This window comes from Kwoniella pini, chromosome 4, assembly GCF_000512605.2.
Source record: "Kwoniella pini CBS 10737 chromosome 4, complete sequence".
Classification (NCBI taxonomy): domain Eukaryota; kingdom Fungi; phylum Basidiomycota; class Tremellomycetes; order Tremellales; family Cryptococcaceae; genus Kwoniella; species Kwoniella pini.
Genome location: NC_091719.1, coordinates 480,151 through 496,033, shown reverse-complemented (window position 1 = coordinate 496,033; position 15,883 = coordinate 480,151). Strand labels below are relative to the sequence as shown.

The 15,883-nt window shown below is 40.3% G+C and overlaps 5 protein-coding genes across 5 annotated transcripts; 4 read left to right on the top strand and 1 right to left on the bottom strand.

The window, feature by feature from the left end:
* Window positions 1–483: 483 nt before the first annotated feature.
* Window positions 484–3,636, top strand: I206_103199 (uncharacterized protein; the record flags this gene model as incomplete). The annotated part of the gene is made up of 9 exons (XM_070202694.1): window positions 484–624; window positions 710–1,050; window positions 1,116–1,442; window positions 1,512–1,876; window positions 2,075–2,255; window positions 2,325–2,433; window positions 2,483–2,919; window positions 3,012–3,390; window positions 3,490–3,636. The coding sequence occupies 9 exons, from the start codon at window positions 484–486 to the stop codon at window positions 3,634–3,636; spliced, it is 2,427 nt and encodes an 808-aa protein (XP_070058795.1).
* Window positions 3,637–3,931: 295 nt separating this feature from the next.
* Window positions 3,932–4,525, bottom strand: I206_103198 (60S ribosomal eL43 domain-containing protein; the record flags this gene model as incomplete). Its single annotated transcript, XM_019153565.1, has 4 exons — window positions 3,932–4,078; window positions 4,166–4,223; window positions 4,309–4,379; window positions 4,454–4,525. The coding sequence occupies 4 exons, from the start codon at window positions 4,523–4,525 to the stop codon at window positions 3,932–3,934; spliced, it is 348 nt and encodes a 115-aa protein (XP_019013726.1).
* Window positions 4,526–5,478: 953 nt separating this feature from the next.
* Window positions 5,479–7,164, top strand: I206_103197 (GTP cyclohydrolase I; the record flags this gene model as incomplete). The annotated part of the gene is made up of 5 exons (XM_019153566.1): window positions 5,479–6,172; window positions 6,320–6,624; window positions 6,728–6,900; window positions 6,961–7,063; window positions 7,123–7,164. 5 exons carry the CDS (start codon window positions 5,479–5,481, stop codon window positions 7,162–7,164), a joined length of 1,317 nt encoding a protein of 438 aa, XP_019013727.1.
* A 725-nt stretch (window positions 7,165–7,889) lies between these two features.
* Window positions 7,890–11,223, top strand: I206_103196 (uncharacterized protein; the record flags this gene model as incomplete). The annotated part of the gene is made up of 7 exons (XM_019153567.1): window positions 7,890–7,970; window positions 8,103–8,482; window positions 8,544–8,591; window positions 8,654–10,709; window positions 10,800–10,868; window positions 10,927–11,041; window positions 11,102–11,223. 7 exons carry the CDS (start codon window positions 7,890–7,892, stop codon window positions 11,221–11,223), a joined length of 2,871 nt encoding a protein of 956 aa, XP_019013728.1.
* A 1,305-nt stretch (window positions 11,224–12,528) lies between these two features.
* On the top strand, window positions 12,529–15,583 carry I206_103195 (uncharacterized protein; the record flags this gene model as incomplete). Its single annotated transcript, XM_019153569.1, has 13 exons — window positions 12,529–12,654; window positions 12,724–13,018; window positions 13,071–13,117; window positions 13,173–13,304; window positions 13,360–13,492; window positions 13,565–13,925; window positions 13,984–14,298; window positions 14,355–14,428; window positions 14,488–14,618; window positions 14,689–14,838; window positions 14,906–14,991; window positions 15,052–15,287; window positions 15,342–15,583. 13 exons carry the CDS (start codon window positions 12,529–12,531, stop codon window positions 15,581–15,583), a joined length of 2,328 nt encoding a protein of 775 aa, XP_019013730.1.
* Window positions 15,584–15,883: the final 300 nt, after the last annotated feature.

The following is a 15,883-nucleotide window of genomic DNA, read 5'->3' as shown; positions in this document are numbered from 1 at the left end:
ATTTCTCTGACGGTCATCGCAGATCTCAAAATAGAAAAACATTATAAGCGGTCATCTCCGCAGCAGTTTAAGCTGATGTCATGATCACGTGGTCAAATGTCTCCTAATCAGTTTATCTAAAGATATACTAGTATATTATCCCTGAGCTGAGATTGTCAAGTTCGGATCCGAGATGATTATTACTAGTATTGTTTTGATTCTTACTCGATATAAGACTGGCAGTGTAAGTATTCACTATATTTCTCACTCGGTCAACCTCCCGAGAGTGGTCCACTTTTTATACACAGATAGCTAGTCATCAGCTTGGAATTTAGTCAGATTCTCAATTTGTTCTTGTACTCCATCGGCCCTGAGAATCATAATTGAACGGATCAGCAACCACTAAGGAGTTTCTTCGGCATATCGAATTTAAGGAAGAAAGGATTTACAGAATCCAAATAAAAAGTGTTACTATTTGACTATAGATAGAAGGCAACAATAAGTATGGCCCCAACAGTGAAAGCAGTCAACCCTCCGTCAAATTTACCAATCTTGCCAGGACCAAGTCAGCGAAAGCAGAATTTAGCATGTGATAGTTGCAGAAAGAGGAAAGTCCGTTGTTTACGTACCGAGAAAACGCAGATTGTAAGCATCGTTTCTCAGATTCCTCGCTCCTGATTCTCAGCAATCTAATACATGAAGCTATTCATACTGATTCTACTTGGATTAGTGCCAACAATGTAGTAACAAAGGAGAAGAATGTACGAATCTGTACATAGATTCATTGGCTCAGGCTAAAAACAAGAAGGTCCGAAAGAGCTCACACGAGAACATTGCAAATGACATGGATACTGTCCAAAAAGCCAAGAAACGCTTGAATTCAAATAAGAAACGCTTGATTTCGAGTCAAAATTTACGACTAACCCAGATGGATACAGAAGATCAAAGTCGAATGCATGACCATGAGGATAGACGCAGGCGAAATAGTGCAAATACAGTCATATCTACCTATGACCCCGGGGAAAGTAGTCGACAGGGAAGTATGACTATGACACGGAATAATTCTATGGAGTGAGATTCATCCCTCAGTGCACTTGTAGTGAGCCAAGAGCTTTGCTTGACAATGTTACTTGCAGTTCTTTACAGCAAGCGTCAAATGTAGCTCTGCCTGACCCTTACATCGTTCCACAAGATATTGTCCAAGATCCCATGTCTTTCAGCTGTCATGCTACAAATATACCCGATCTATCGACCCTGACTCCTGATGTGACTCAACGGGACATGATCAAGTATCTATTCGCTCCGCTGGCTATCGTTAATCTCGAATATGGATATAACGATGTATCAAGTCTCTCCATGTGTAAAGATGGAAAGAGCGACTTATGGGAAGAACAAGATGGCAAGATATGGTATGAACAGCCAAGCGAAATCCATAAATCGCTCGATGAGGAAGCGATAAAAGAGTATGTTTGGTGATTCCTATGCGACACAGCGGTGGATAAGCTGACTGACAGCTTTTTTATCCGGTATAGCTTGGTAGATGATTTGATCGACACTTTCTTCTCCATCGTTCAACCACGATACACAATGATTGATTCGACTCTGTTCAGAGAACGATTTGCTATGGGATCCAACCATCGATTAGGGAATATCTCTCATGCTCTATTAGCTATAGTACTTACGTACGGTGCACGATTTTCGGACCATCCCGTTTTACAAGCTGATGGAGAAGAATGTTCTCTTCGAGATGGAGTTCATATGAAGAACAGAAATAGAAGTAGGTTGGTAGGTCTGATGGTAATTCGTACTAGGGAGATAGCGGAACGAAGTAAGATATTCAGAGTGGCAAGTATGGAAAATACCCATAGTTGTTTCTTGCTCGAACATCTACTAGGTCGTGAGTTCAAAAGTCTATAACTTCAAGATAGAGCGAATGTCGTGCTGATCAACTCCATAACTGCTAATGCAGAAGTGATCAATCTGGGTACGAAACGTGAGCGCCTCATCTACACATAGCCTGCATTGAACTTCGCCGTCGTTGCATCATGGACATTAAAGCTTAGATCACCATACTGAATCTCTTTACCATTGTTAGATTACCAAAATATCTATCTCTCGGCAGCTGTAAAACATCTCATCACAATGGATCTGAACACCTCTGCGAAATGGACAGAAATACAAGATAACGACCTGCGCACCGAAGCTTTAAGCTTACTCTGGATTGTCCGGATGTCGGATGCCAGTCGCGCAGCTCTATATAGACTTAAACCGTCACTGTGAGTGTACTCATTTCGCACCGCAATCCCAGGCTCACCTGAAATTGTTATGGCTATCTCGTTTGATAGATCGGCAGAACACTTCGACGTTGACCCAGTCCAGCATGCAATGTTGAGCGAAGGTGCCCCAATGATGCAACCTCTTGGGGGAACAGAGCATAACATCATCGATCAAGCTGTAGGTATTTGCGATTAATCGCTTGCAGAAAGCTGATAAATGATGATAGACTTGGTTCAAGATTCATCATACATTCTGTTCGATATGTTATACTCTTGCCAAATCTTTATGGATACCTAGTATCTCTGCCCGTGGAATTCCATTCACTATACTTCGTGAATTTATACATTCTTCATCAATTTGGAGGGATAAATATTTATCTTCAATCGGTATACCTACAATTTGGCCTGAACATTGGGATTTTTTACAAGCTATAACTACATGTACAACAGATTGTTATTATCATGTTCTTTGGCTTTTGATATATAAAGCTATAAATGATTTCGGTATAAAAGAAGAAAAATCAATTTTAGAAAAAAATGATAGTAATAAATTTGAAATTGAAAATATCAAAAGAAGAATAAAAGAAGAAGCTGAACATGCTGCTTTAAGAATTGCAGCTTTAACTGGTGTTTTAACTGAAAATGGTTATTTAAAACTTGATCCGTTTGTTACTTTTTTTTATCCTTTTCTGTATCATTTCAAAATTAAATTTGTAGAACTAATGAAGAGTGATTTTTCTGTTTTGTTTTTTTTAGATTAATTATTAATCAACCTATTTTTTTAGCAGGTGAATATTTAGCATCATTAGGAAAATCAGAATATTTAATTTGTGTAGCTGGATTAAAACAATATTCAGTTATCTATCCTTCATTATGGGATCAAGCTGATCTACTTGATCAAATTTATTCTCAAGCAAAGGTTAATATTTTTGATCAAATGCAAACAATCAATAATGAAAATGCCAATTCGCTCTTGATTGGAGTAGTAAATGAAACAACGACAAATCATCCAGATGAAGGTGGGCAATTGAATTTGAATTTAGATTTGAATATGGGTACTATGAATATTCCACCTAGATTGGATTTAATGAGTTCTTTCGAAGATTGGACTGGATCTCTGGGATCAATACCATCGGTGTGTTTCTTGTTTTTATAAAGTATTCGGACCCATACCTACAACAGATACACAGGCGAACTCAGAAAGATAAGCTGACTTTTTGGAATTGGGACTTAGTTTAATAATCAAGCTATCTCTCAATCTGTCCATTCGGAAGGGATGGTCAACGCAAATAACAGTAGTAATCAAGTGCTTGAAGATTTTGAGACTGGTCCGATTGCTCAAAAGGATCCGCTCAACGTTGAACATTGGTTAGGATGGTGATATGACATCGAATGGTCATACTTAATAATAATCATCCTCATGCAAATGAATAGCTTTGTTCTTTTAGCTGTGATCACCATATCCAGAACCTGTTCCACTATTTGCGAACACCCCTAATGCTTTCCAGATTGCGTGTATGTCCCAGAAAAAGCTCAATTGCTATTCCCTATCCAAGATCTGTACTTCGTAAAAGAATATATTCAGTCGGCTATGCAATACATATCTCATCCATCATTGTAAAAATCCTTCTGAAAAAGAAAAAATTCCCCAAAGCTTTTTTATGTATAAATTTTATTTATACTTCGGCAACTTCTCTTAATCGTCTGATGGTTGATCGTACGGTAGCAGCGGAAGGAGTACCGAAAGTGTATGCACCACCTGCGTATGTTTTGGCACAAGCTTTACACTTCCAAATACCAACGGCAGTTCTCTTAACGGCGTTCTGTAAAAAAATAATGCGAATTAGCAAATTGACAAAAAAGGTAATTTCACTTCATGAAATGAAGTAGAATAGGAAAGTACTGCTAACCTTTCCACAAGATGGACAAGCGTATCTAGCGTGTTGGGTGATTTCCATCTTCTTGACGCTGTATATCAAAAATGAAAATAAAAACATATTTGTCAATTCTAAAATTGCTCAAATTGGATTCTTAGAAAACTGATACCACTCACGTCTTTCTCAAGGAAGCACCGTAACGAGTACCGTATTTACCGGTGACACCGACCTTCTTAGTTCTCTTGGTCTGGATGAAAGCAATAATTAATTAGTAAAAAGCTTTCATTGGATTGATTGAGATATATGGTCTTGGACATGGACATGAGTATCATGATTGATGCTGTATGCCGATTTGAGGTTTGAATTGATTGTTGATGGCAGTGGCCTAAACATGTCTCGAATACAGATTGGTCGACGGTCTAAATGGAAGAAAGTGTTCTTGCGGTATAGATGAATCATCCTGCTACTCCTTAATTGATCCTTCATCCAGACCGCGCTCCATGAAAATACCTTCCCATAATGGACAGACTGTCGAACATCTCTTCTTCGTAACCCTAAAGTAATCCAACTCCATGTATATCTGCTGTAACCCATATAAATATCCTCAAGCATTCGTACCAAGCGGTTGTCGAAGACATTACTGTCGGTATTTGATTATTGCTGATGTATACTTTCTTGCTTGATTACATTCAGACCGATATCCATGTCCATGTCCATGTCCACCATCAATAGCTAAATTTACTCACCATTTTTGATTGATTTTTTACGACTTGAAGGTTAAGAAGAAAGTAGAAAGAATTCTATAAGAACTTGTTAGAATGTTAAATTCAACGCAGAGCAAGAATCGGACAGCGTGACTGACAGCCAATCCAACAGTGTATCCAAAACTTACTGGCTACGAGTGCATGTGAGGGGTGGTGTAATGGCACTTTGACTTACATGCGGTAAGAGGGGATTAGGTCAGGCTGATCCCTAAAATAGGAAGGGCAAGTGTGGCACACTTCCCTCATCTGCTTTGTCCATAGGAGTTAAGCTTACACCTTATTTTAACGCCGATATCAGCGACTTCCATATCGCTGTCAACTGTTTTTCATTCATTCTCCGGGCTGTCGCGTGTGATCAGCCTGATAATCTGATGTCAGTGAGTGATCATGCTCTTCCTATTGAGATGGTATTTTGTCATTAGTTGAATTCGCTAATCCGGACTCATGGATCAAGGGTCAATGGTCGGAGCTTCACAAGTACAACGTCAAATCAATCGACCGGCGTATCGATAATTAGCACGTTTGCATATAGAACTTGTAGAGATAATCAAAGAGAAATCAATTCACACATAGACCAATATTATGTCTTCTGCAGAAAAAGAACCAGATTCAGCTTCTACATCATCTACACCTTCTTCATCATTACCAAATACTTCAATTCGAACTCCTAACATTTCATCTTCTTCATCACGACCAATTCCAATTGCTAATTTAAATAATTTGTCATTATTATCTGAATCATCAACTGGATCTTGGGAAAGAGGTAGAATGCACGGAAATGCAAGATCACCACCTAATTCAACTAAATTACAATTAGAAGGTACAACTGGGACTTCTTCTTCTTCTTCTGGAGGTGAAAATAAACCTTGGCCTTCTGATAAAGGTTTAAGTAAACCTGATCCAAGTACTGGAAGAGTTAAATTTAAACCACAACCTGATATTCCACTTTATACAAGACAAGCACGTGAAGGATATGGTTTTAGACCTACTTCAGGTTCAACAACACCAACTACCACTTCTTCTTCTATCAATAACAATAATAATCTAAATTATCCTTTTCCAGTTATACAAAGACCAAAATCAAACTATAATGATCAAAATGATGATGATGGGGATGATCATAGACCTGATGGACGTTCTTTAGAAGAATTAAGAGGAGAAGTAAGAGAAGAATTAAGTAAGAATGGATTGTTAATTCAAGCTGCTAGGGATGTTGTGAATGATGTTGGAGTAGAAGGAGGTGGTATTGCAGATGAAGAGGGTTTGGGCTGGCCTGGTGAGTTGGTGACTATTTTCCTAAATCTTCAATCTCTTTGCTCCTTCAAGGTCTATGGAACATCCAGGGATTAGACGTGTTCAGCTCGTTTACAAGCTTCAATACCGCTCAGAGCAAGTCGCTGACTTGTTCACCACTCTATCTCAGCTAAATCGACCCATCTGCGACTACACTCCTCGCCAACGGAAAAAGCAGCCAACATCCAATTACTCTCTTCAGCTATCAGGACGGTATTAGAATGCATAGGTGAAGATCCAGATAGAGAAGGTCTACAACGTACACCTGAACGATACGCCAAAGCACTCATGTGGATGACGAAAGGATACGAAGAACGTTTAGTTGACGTGATTAACGATGCTGTCTTTGCGGAAGATCATGATGAGATGGTCATTGTTAGGGATATTGAGGTTTTCAGTTTATGTGAACATCATATGGTTCCTTTCACAGGTAAAGTGAGTATTATTGCTGGCTTTTCAACAGGTCATCCATAAATATATCTACGAGGATCAAATCAAAATATATGTGAATCTTGAGCTTACGACAAGTCGTTTGCAGATCTCAATAGGATATATACCCAATAAATTGGTTTTGGGTTTATCTAAACTAGCTCGAATAGCCGAAACTTTCTCAAGAAGATTACAAGTTCAAGAAAGGTTGACTAGACAAGTCGCTTTGGCTTTGGAAGAAGCTATCAGACCTAGAGGTGTGGCTGTTGTCATGGAAGCTTCGTAAGTTCGCTCTAGCTCTTTAATAATATTCGGCATTGACCATACATAATCGTTCTTCAGCCACATGTGTATGTCGATGAGAGGAGTACAAAAGCCTGGTGCTACCACAGTCACGTCAACCATGTTGGGTTGTTTCAGATCGCAACAAAAGACTAGAGAAGAGGTAAGCTGAAGACTTATGGCGCTTTAAAAGGCTAAATCGCTAATCAAGTATGACAACAGTTCCTTACACTGATCAGATCACCCAGTGTCACTCGTCGCTAGTCTCTGTCATTCTCTTTGACTCTTCTTCCACTGCAATAGTATGCCATCAACGGATCTTGTTACAGGTTTCAACGCCTGCAAATTGTAAAATAGCATTCATCTGTAGTACTTTATATAACATATTTTCGTGAAACAAAATTCCGACGACTTTCATCATATTACTTAACTTGATAAATCTATATGAATAAACTTGAGGGATGTATGTATAGACATTTGTAGATCCCAATCTGCAGCAGTTTGAGCAGATGAGAGTAGCGCCTAAAGATTTAGATATTTAGATAGGCGCCGGGTATGTCCGTATAAGGGTTTAGCCGGTGGAGGTGGTTGTCAGGTGGTTCACCAAGTGTCGACACGATAGCGCATCAAACTATCGTTCAACTTTACAATAGCACTTTAAAAGTGATCTGAATATTGAGAAGTCGTTAGCCGCTAAATCACTCGATGTTCAGAAGTAGAGGAATTATTAGACCCCTCAATTGTCTACTTAAGTTCGACTCACAGCCAAAATTATCCTACAACAGATATCTTTCTATCGCTCGAATTTCATCGATTAACGTGAGTAGGACAATTGCATCTTCTGATCTTACTAAGACTGATGCCACTGGTGTTGCCGGCAGTCACTTGCGTTCGAAACGAATTGTCAAGCTCGAAACCAAAGGAATACCAATCACCTCTCCCAAGTTAGAAGAAACCTTTGTCTTTGTAGACATATAGACGATCATACGATGTCCAGCTCGGGTGCTACTGGTGCTTCCGCTGCGCCTGGTGCAGAGGGTCATAGATTACCTACCAATGTCTACCCGAATGTGAGTGTTGAATCAATTGTCGTCTTTTGCGAATGGCTGTCGGCGTACTGCCGGAAGCTTTCGTCTTCATTGTATCGCCTCAGTGCATATATTGGGTTTGCGTGTAAAGCTGATCGACCGGTACTGGTATAGCTCTATGAATTAGCCATCAAAACCGATTTAGTAGCTTCTCCACCTACATTCAGTGGTGAAGGTATAATTCATTTGGACATCAAAGAAGATTCATCTTCTATCAATTTCCATTCTCACAACACCGTTACTATCACTCACATTGCCATTTCTACTTCTGATCTCAAAACCACCTCGAATCAAAATTTACCACTTAGCGCTTTGACATTGAATGATGAGAATGAAGTAGCTACCCTTGATTTATCTAGTTTGCCAGGTGGAGGACTCAAGGAAGGACAAAAGAATACAAAGTTGTTCGTAAGATGGGAAGCGGAATTGAAATCTGCTATGCATGGTTATTATCGATCCGAAGGTGATCCTGATGAGAATGGAAAAAAGCCTATGTGAGTCGGCTTTCCTTCCATACTAGCTTGTATTCAGCAGCTGACGGGCTGCCACGAATAGCTACGGGCTTACCCAATTCGAAGCTACAGAAGCTAGAAAGGCTTTCCCGTGAGTACCACACATATGAATAAGCTACCACAAGATCTATGCTGACAATCTTTGTTTTGTAGCTCATGGGACGAACCTCTTGTCAAGTCTAAATTCGCTATATCGATGATTGCCAGGGAAAAGAATACCTCCTTAAGTAACATGCCTCAAGTATCCGAGAAGCCATGGAAAGCCCCATCGAACGCTTCCGTTGATAACGTATTCAGCGAAAATTATGAACTCGGTTCTTTACTTGGAGGCACTGTACAACTCGGTAAGACCGAAGGAGAAACTAAGACTGAAGGCAAGACGGAAGGAAAAACTGAGGGAAAGACCGAGGGAAAAACAGAATCCAATGAAGAAGGATGGAAAATCACCAAATACGAGACTTCCCCTCTCATGTCAACCTATCTCGTGGCATTCGCTTCAGGAGAATTTGTGTCGCTCGAATCAGCTCATCATTCCAAGTTGACTGGAAAGACTGTCCCACTTAAGATTTACGCCACTAAGGATCAGATCAAACAAGCTCAATTCGCTTTAGATATCAAAAAGTGGGCTTTACCAGTTTACGAAGAAATTTTCGATATCCCGTACGCTTTACCCAAACTCGATACCCTCGTAGCTCACGATTTTGATGCTGGAGCTATGGAGAATTGGGGTTTGATCACCGGAAGAACCACTGCATACCTTTACGATCCAGAGAAATCCCCACTTTCAGCCAAGAAACGAGTCGCCGTCGTACAATGTCATGAGTTGGCCCATATGTGGTTCGGTGATATTGTCACTATGAAATGGTGGGACAACCTATGGTTGAACGAAGCTTTTGCTACATTGATGGGAGAATTAGTTATCCTAGATAGGATTTGGCCAGAATGGAAGCCTAGATCTCAATTTTTGAAATCGCATCTACAACCTGCCTTAGATCTTGACTCTCAACGATCTTCGCACCCTATTGAAGTAGATTGTCCAGATTCCAATCAAATTGCTCAAATCTTCGATGCTATCTCGTACTCCAAGGGTGCTTCGGTATTGAGAATGTTAGCCTCCGTTGTAGGTGAACCAACTTTCTTGAAAGGCGTTTCGATCTACCTCAAGAAACACATTTACAGTAATGCCGAGACGAAAGATCTTTGGGATGGTATTGCTGAAGCTTCAGGACTCGACGTTGCCAAAATCATGAAAAACTGGACCTTAAAGATTGGTTACCCAGTCATCAAAGTCGAGGAATCTGGAGATGGCAAGATCAAACTTACCCAGAATCGATTCTTGTCTACTGGGGATGTCAAACCTGAAGAAGATGAAACTGTCTGGTATGTTCCTCTAGAAGTTGCTACTCTCGACAAAGATGGAAAGGTTTCCGTCGATCACAAAGCTACTCTGGAAGAACGATCTTCGACATACGACTTGAAAGGCAATGATTCGTTCAAATTGAACGCAGACACAGTCGGTGTATACAGAGTATCTTATGAGCCGGAACGTCTCGTCAAATTGGGTAAACAAGCGTCTAAATTCACGATTGAGGATAGAGTTGGTCTTCTTTCAGATGCGACGAACTTAGCTAGAGCAGGATATGCAAAGACATCGGGATCTCTTTCATTGATCAACGAAATTGTGAAAGGTGGAGAAGAAGAATTTTTACCTTGGGCTCAAATCGGTTCAGCCTTGAGTAAACTATCAGGTGTATGGTGGGAACAACCTCAAAACGTACGAGAAGCTATCAATAAACTTAGAATCAATTTACTTAAGCCTCAAGTAAGCAGATTAGGATTCGATGGAGAAAAAGATGAATTACCTGAAATTAAAGAAATAAGAGAATTAGTGATCGGTACAGCTGCCGCAGCAGGGGACGAGAATGTATTGAAAGAAATCAAAGAACGTTTCGCACCCTTCTTAGCTTCGAGTGACGATAGTAAAATCCCACCTGATCTTCAAAGGACTATTTTCAGCAATGCTGTCGAACATGGTGGAGTAGCAGAGTACGAAAAATTACTTGGTGTTTACAATAAAGCACCAAATCCTTCCACCAAAGTGGATGCTATGTACGCTTTGACCTCGCCAAGGGATCAAGGGTTATTGGATAGAACTTTCAAGATGCTTAGCGATGGAAGTGTCAAAGATCAAGATTTGTATATCTTCTTCGTGAGTGGACTTTACCTCCTAGCGGGATCCTACCGTTTGATTGTGTTAAGATGATGAACGTCGGCACTGACTCACGACATCACCTTGTAGTTCGGTCTTACTGCCAACAAGTACGCTAGAAGACAACTTGCTGAATACTTTATCAGCAATTTCGATACCGTAAGTTAAGAGATTTTTCCTCTTATTACTGTGTTTCATACTGACGCTATATATTAAGCTCATGAAACGATACCCTGATGGTTACGGTGTGAACTATCTCGTGAAAGGTGCTTTCCAATCCTTATCATCTCATAAAGATCTTAAGATGGTACAAGATTTCTTCGAAGATAAAGGTCAGTCAGCTTCAATCGCAATTTTAAGACCGAATACTGATCTGATGTGAAATATATTAGATATCCGAAAATACAAATCTGCCGTAGCTCAATCTTGTGATTCAATCCAAGCTGCTGCCGATTGGGTACAAAGAGATTCCGGAGATGTCGAGAAATGGTTGAAGGAAAACAATTACCTTTGAATTGAATAACGCAGGTCGGATATCGTCTGTCTCGAACCTAGTAGTTCCATGTGATTTCTATAGTCAGAAAAGTGACTTTGGATCCAAAGTTGAAAATGTAAAGAAGTATACAAGTGTTTCGTAAGATCTTGTTGACGGCAGTATCGTACTTTATAGCACTTCAATTTTATTTAAGCTGCATAATTTCATATATTACAATCGTATTGTACATAAGATATTGGCTATTCCGTGTGCTGAGGCTGATCATTCAGGAAGTTTGATGTTTTACTGGAATATTGGTCTTTTATTATATGACAACATTTGATTTTCCATGTTTTATTCTATAAGGAACTACTATATTATTCTTGGTGGACTGAATATTTCTCAATAAGAAATAATCTTCTAACTTTTTGGTTATTTTTTTTGGGTTTTGGGTTCTAAGACTTTTTTTTCTAAATTCAAATTATGATCCCATTATTATAGTAATTGCCATTGCTATACAAGCTAATGAAACATATGGAGATAATCTTTCACCTATTCTTGCACATTTAAAAAATAATCCAAGAAATCTGAAAATTGATATTTTAAAAAAACAAATTAGTATTCCGTTAAAATCTGATATAAAAAGGTACTAACCCTTCTCTATTTCTATCTATTAATCCAGGTGCTGTACCTCTTATATAAGTACATGTACATATCATTAATAAAAGTACTAGTAATAATGATTGAAAATTGAATAAAGCGGACTATAATGATGAATTATCGTTAGTTTTTAAGGCTTCCAATCCGAGTATTCATTTTAAAAAATTTACTCGCCATTTTGTTTTGACTGGATCTTCAATTCTTTCTAAATTCTGATATGGGTGATTGCTATTTCCTTGTACGCTTGATTGTTATTCGTGAATTTGATTTCAAAGAGCTTATTGATGTAAAGCCTGGATCTGAATTGGTTTCAATCGATTTCTTTTAAAATATACCAGTATGATTTGGATGCTGATCGATGTTGAGGATATCGTGTTGGCGTTATTGTTGTTGGTATTTCGTCTGTCACAATCATCAAAAAGGTGAAATAAAGTACCAAGACACGTTGAAATCTCGCATTGACGCCTGGGAATGATCAAGTATATGACAACACGGCGATCACCGCTCTTTTCGGTACAATGTACACGATTCAAAGGTGATGTAATCTAGCGCGACCGACTTTTATCATCAAAGTAAATAACTTCTACCTTTTGCTTTTTGCATCAAAGTCAAATGACATAGAACAAAGAATGATCATCTCAGTAGTGATATACTAGGTGAATACGGGTGGATGATTTGAGCACTATGCCGTCATCCTCGAGCACCAAAAGCTCAGGTAAGAGCTCAAATACTTCAAAAATTTCAACCTCAAATACCTCAAAATCTACTTCTTCCTCCGCGCCAAAGAGGAAATTGAGCAGTATGACTTCAGTAAGTTGCTAGAAACTTGTCACTAAAATTTAGATTGATTATCAGCTCATAACGGGAGATCATGCGCAGTTCCAGCCTACGCTTAATTTCAAAACTTCCCCTAAACTCGCTACAACTTTTTCACCTTCTTCTTCTTCTTCTTCTTCCACATCATCTCGCCCATCTGCTTCCAGCTCAAGCTCAAGCTTCAAAGATGAAGTGGATCGTAAACTCATGCCACCTCCTCCACCAGGAATCAAGCTTAAGCCGTCCGTATCCCCCCAAAAGGGTACGATCGGAGATTTGAAAGGCAAAGAAAAGGAGATTATTATAATTGATGATGAAGATGAGGAAAGGAATGCGTCATATCCCTATCCGGATGAAGGTGAGCTCATCTATAGTGATGACTCGTGGTCACAAACTCATGAATGTTTCAGTCGACACAGCTCAAATGTGGACTGATCTATATGGTCCAACCCATGAAGTAAGCTATTAAGCGTTTACCTTGTGCGAGATTTCAGCTGACATCGATCTGGCAGACCGAACTCGCACCTGGGAAAGCGAGAATAGCAAGAGTGAAGAATTGGATACATGAATCTATATATGGATATCCTTTCGATATTGATCCTACGCCAGGAACCTTGAATACGGATAAGATTAGGAAATATAAGGTATGCCAGCTGTATTATGACAAAGCAGGCAACAAGCTGAGATATCTATGAATAGAGAATTCTGTTCCTGAGCGGTCCTGCAGGCGTAGGCAAGACAACTACAGTGAAGCTCTTGTGTGAAAGCCTGGGAGTGGAAATGATGGAATGGGGTGAAAGTGTTGAAGAATGGAGTTTAGGTGCTGGAATAGGTATGTCTGGTTTAGTTTATAGACCCAATTTCCACTGAGTGCGATTATCTGCTGGAACTGACGGATTAACAGACAGGGAATCAGCAATATCAAAATTCAATTCTTTCATATCCCGAAACTCCTTTCCTTCTCTATCCATGTCTTCCCAACTCACTTCCGCGCAGTCGCAAAATATCAAACCTCGCATAATCCTTCTGACGGCTTTGCCACATTTATCGCATATGCCCACAAGAGAAGCTTTCCATGCTTCATTATTGACATTCTGTCAGAATTTCAACAAATTGAGCTGTCCTATGGTCATCGTCCATAGTGATGCAGGTTCTGGAGGACGAGCCGAAGAAAGTTGGATGGACCGCGAACGAGGTGGACGAGAGGGATCACTGGAAGTTTTAGGCAGGGAAGTAAGGGACGGTCCTTGGTGTCAGGAGATTGAGTGAGTCAGCCGTCTATGCCCCACTGAGGCGAGATACTAAGGGGTGAAATCGAACCAGCTTCTTGTCGCTAGCACCAACGTTTCTAAACAAGGCTCTCATGCGGGTACTTCAAACTGCTGTACCTAGAGCACTTGATCGACCATCTCACGCAACTGTCAAACTCATCGCTCTTTCTTCAAACGGTGATTTGCGTTCGGCTATCAATACTCTTCAGATGCTCTGTAGCGGCAGGAAGGAAGTCAAGGGTAGGAAGAGGAAGGCTATGGGCGAAGATGAGGAAGATCAATCCGAATCAAGGAAGAGGGGTGGTGGTAAGGGAAGTAGAGGTGGAAAAGGGGCAAAACTGGATGTGAACAAAGATCTGAGAGCTGTGTAAGTGTGATTCCGCTACCGCCATGTGCTTGTCCATCCTAACGGCATCATTTCAGGCTTGACGCTGTGACAAGAAACGAACAATCTTTGAATCTTTTCCATGCTCTGGGAAGAGTTTTCTACAATAAGAGTGAGTCGTCGTGACGACCATTCGCCAAGGAATGTAAGCTTATGAATGTTGCCATGAAGGACTCGATGATCCGAACATGGAAGATGAGGACCAAGAACTGCTGGACAGAATAAGGAAATTGCCTTCTGACGAACCTCTGCCATCGCACTTGCAACAATTCACCAGGCGTAAATCACTGGTCCAGGTCGAAGTAAGCCAAAATCTTGTGTGCATGCTCCTCGAGGGGGGCAGAATTGGTTGTGCTGATATCTTTTGTATAGTCATTTATACCTACTATACCTATCGATGCATCATCTTTCGCACTTTGGCTACACCAATCATTCCCTAATTACTGTAGTGATATCGAAGAAGTATCTGCTGGACTCGACGAGCTGTGCTCGGCTGATATCATGCGAACGGATGACGATATCGTATGTTAGCTTTTCCTGGAATTCAAATGGCGGAAACTGAACGGCTGATGATGGGATCTGAACGCAGTGGCAATCAAGTTCCCAAGCGATCTCGTATGCACTTCATCTTTCCGTAAGGGGTTTGTTAATATCGTTGCCCAGCCCCGTTCCAAGGTAAGCTGTCTCCCCTAGGCGTTCATGCAGTACCGCTCACACCGCATTCAAATGACGCAGGAGATCGCAAAAGGTCAATAAGCCTCACTTTTTCGAATCTTACAAGCTAGAGCGGGATAACACGTCTGCTCTTGCTCATGTTGCCGGATATATTACTAGGAAGGGTATTGTGGCTAGCAACGCTTTCGCGGATGGAGATGTACGAGATGAAGGCGTATGGGGAGGAATGATTGATAAGAGGGTCTTAGCAGGAGATTTAGTTCCTATGATGGTGAAATTACAAGGACTGAGCGGAAGTGAGTTGTGCTGAACTGGACTTGATCAATTATTGACAACTGACGAACTCTCAGGACCGATTTTGCCGTCTTCAGCTCAGACTTTGTGTTTACCACTTTATTCCTCCTTGAATCGAAATAGCATGGAATTGACAGCGAAAGATGATGTTGATATGGACGAAGAATATGAAGCTTCGATTGCAGAGAATGACGGATTAGATTTTTTCAAGCAACAGCAAGCGTGGGATGACGAACTGGATCAAAAGGAGGAAGAAAATGATTGGTTGCTTGATGATGATATTGACGATTTTGATTAAATGTTGCATATGACCAAAGAAAAATTAATTTGTTGTAAATAGTATCTTTATGCTTACGAAGCCATCTACCATGTATATACAAGTAGAGTGAAGTAAGAAGGACCTCAATGCTGCCTTGAACGAGAAACGACCGAGTGAGCGTTTCGTCCAGCGATGATACACCAATCTAACATGACGAATATATGTGTTTTCGATACTACTAGTTCTATCAAATAACCCTGAATCGCGTCTACACGATGCTGATGCGCGACACAAAGAAAACTCCGAAGATTTGTTTCATCGGTACTCGCGAAGGAGGGT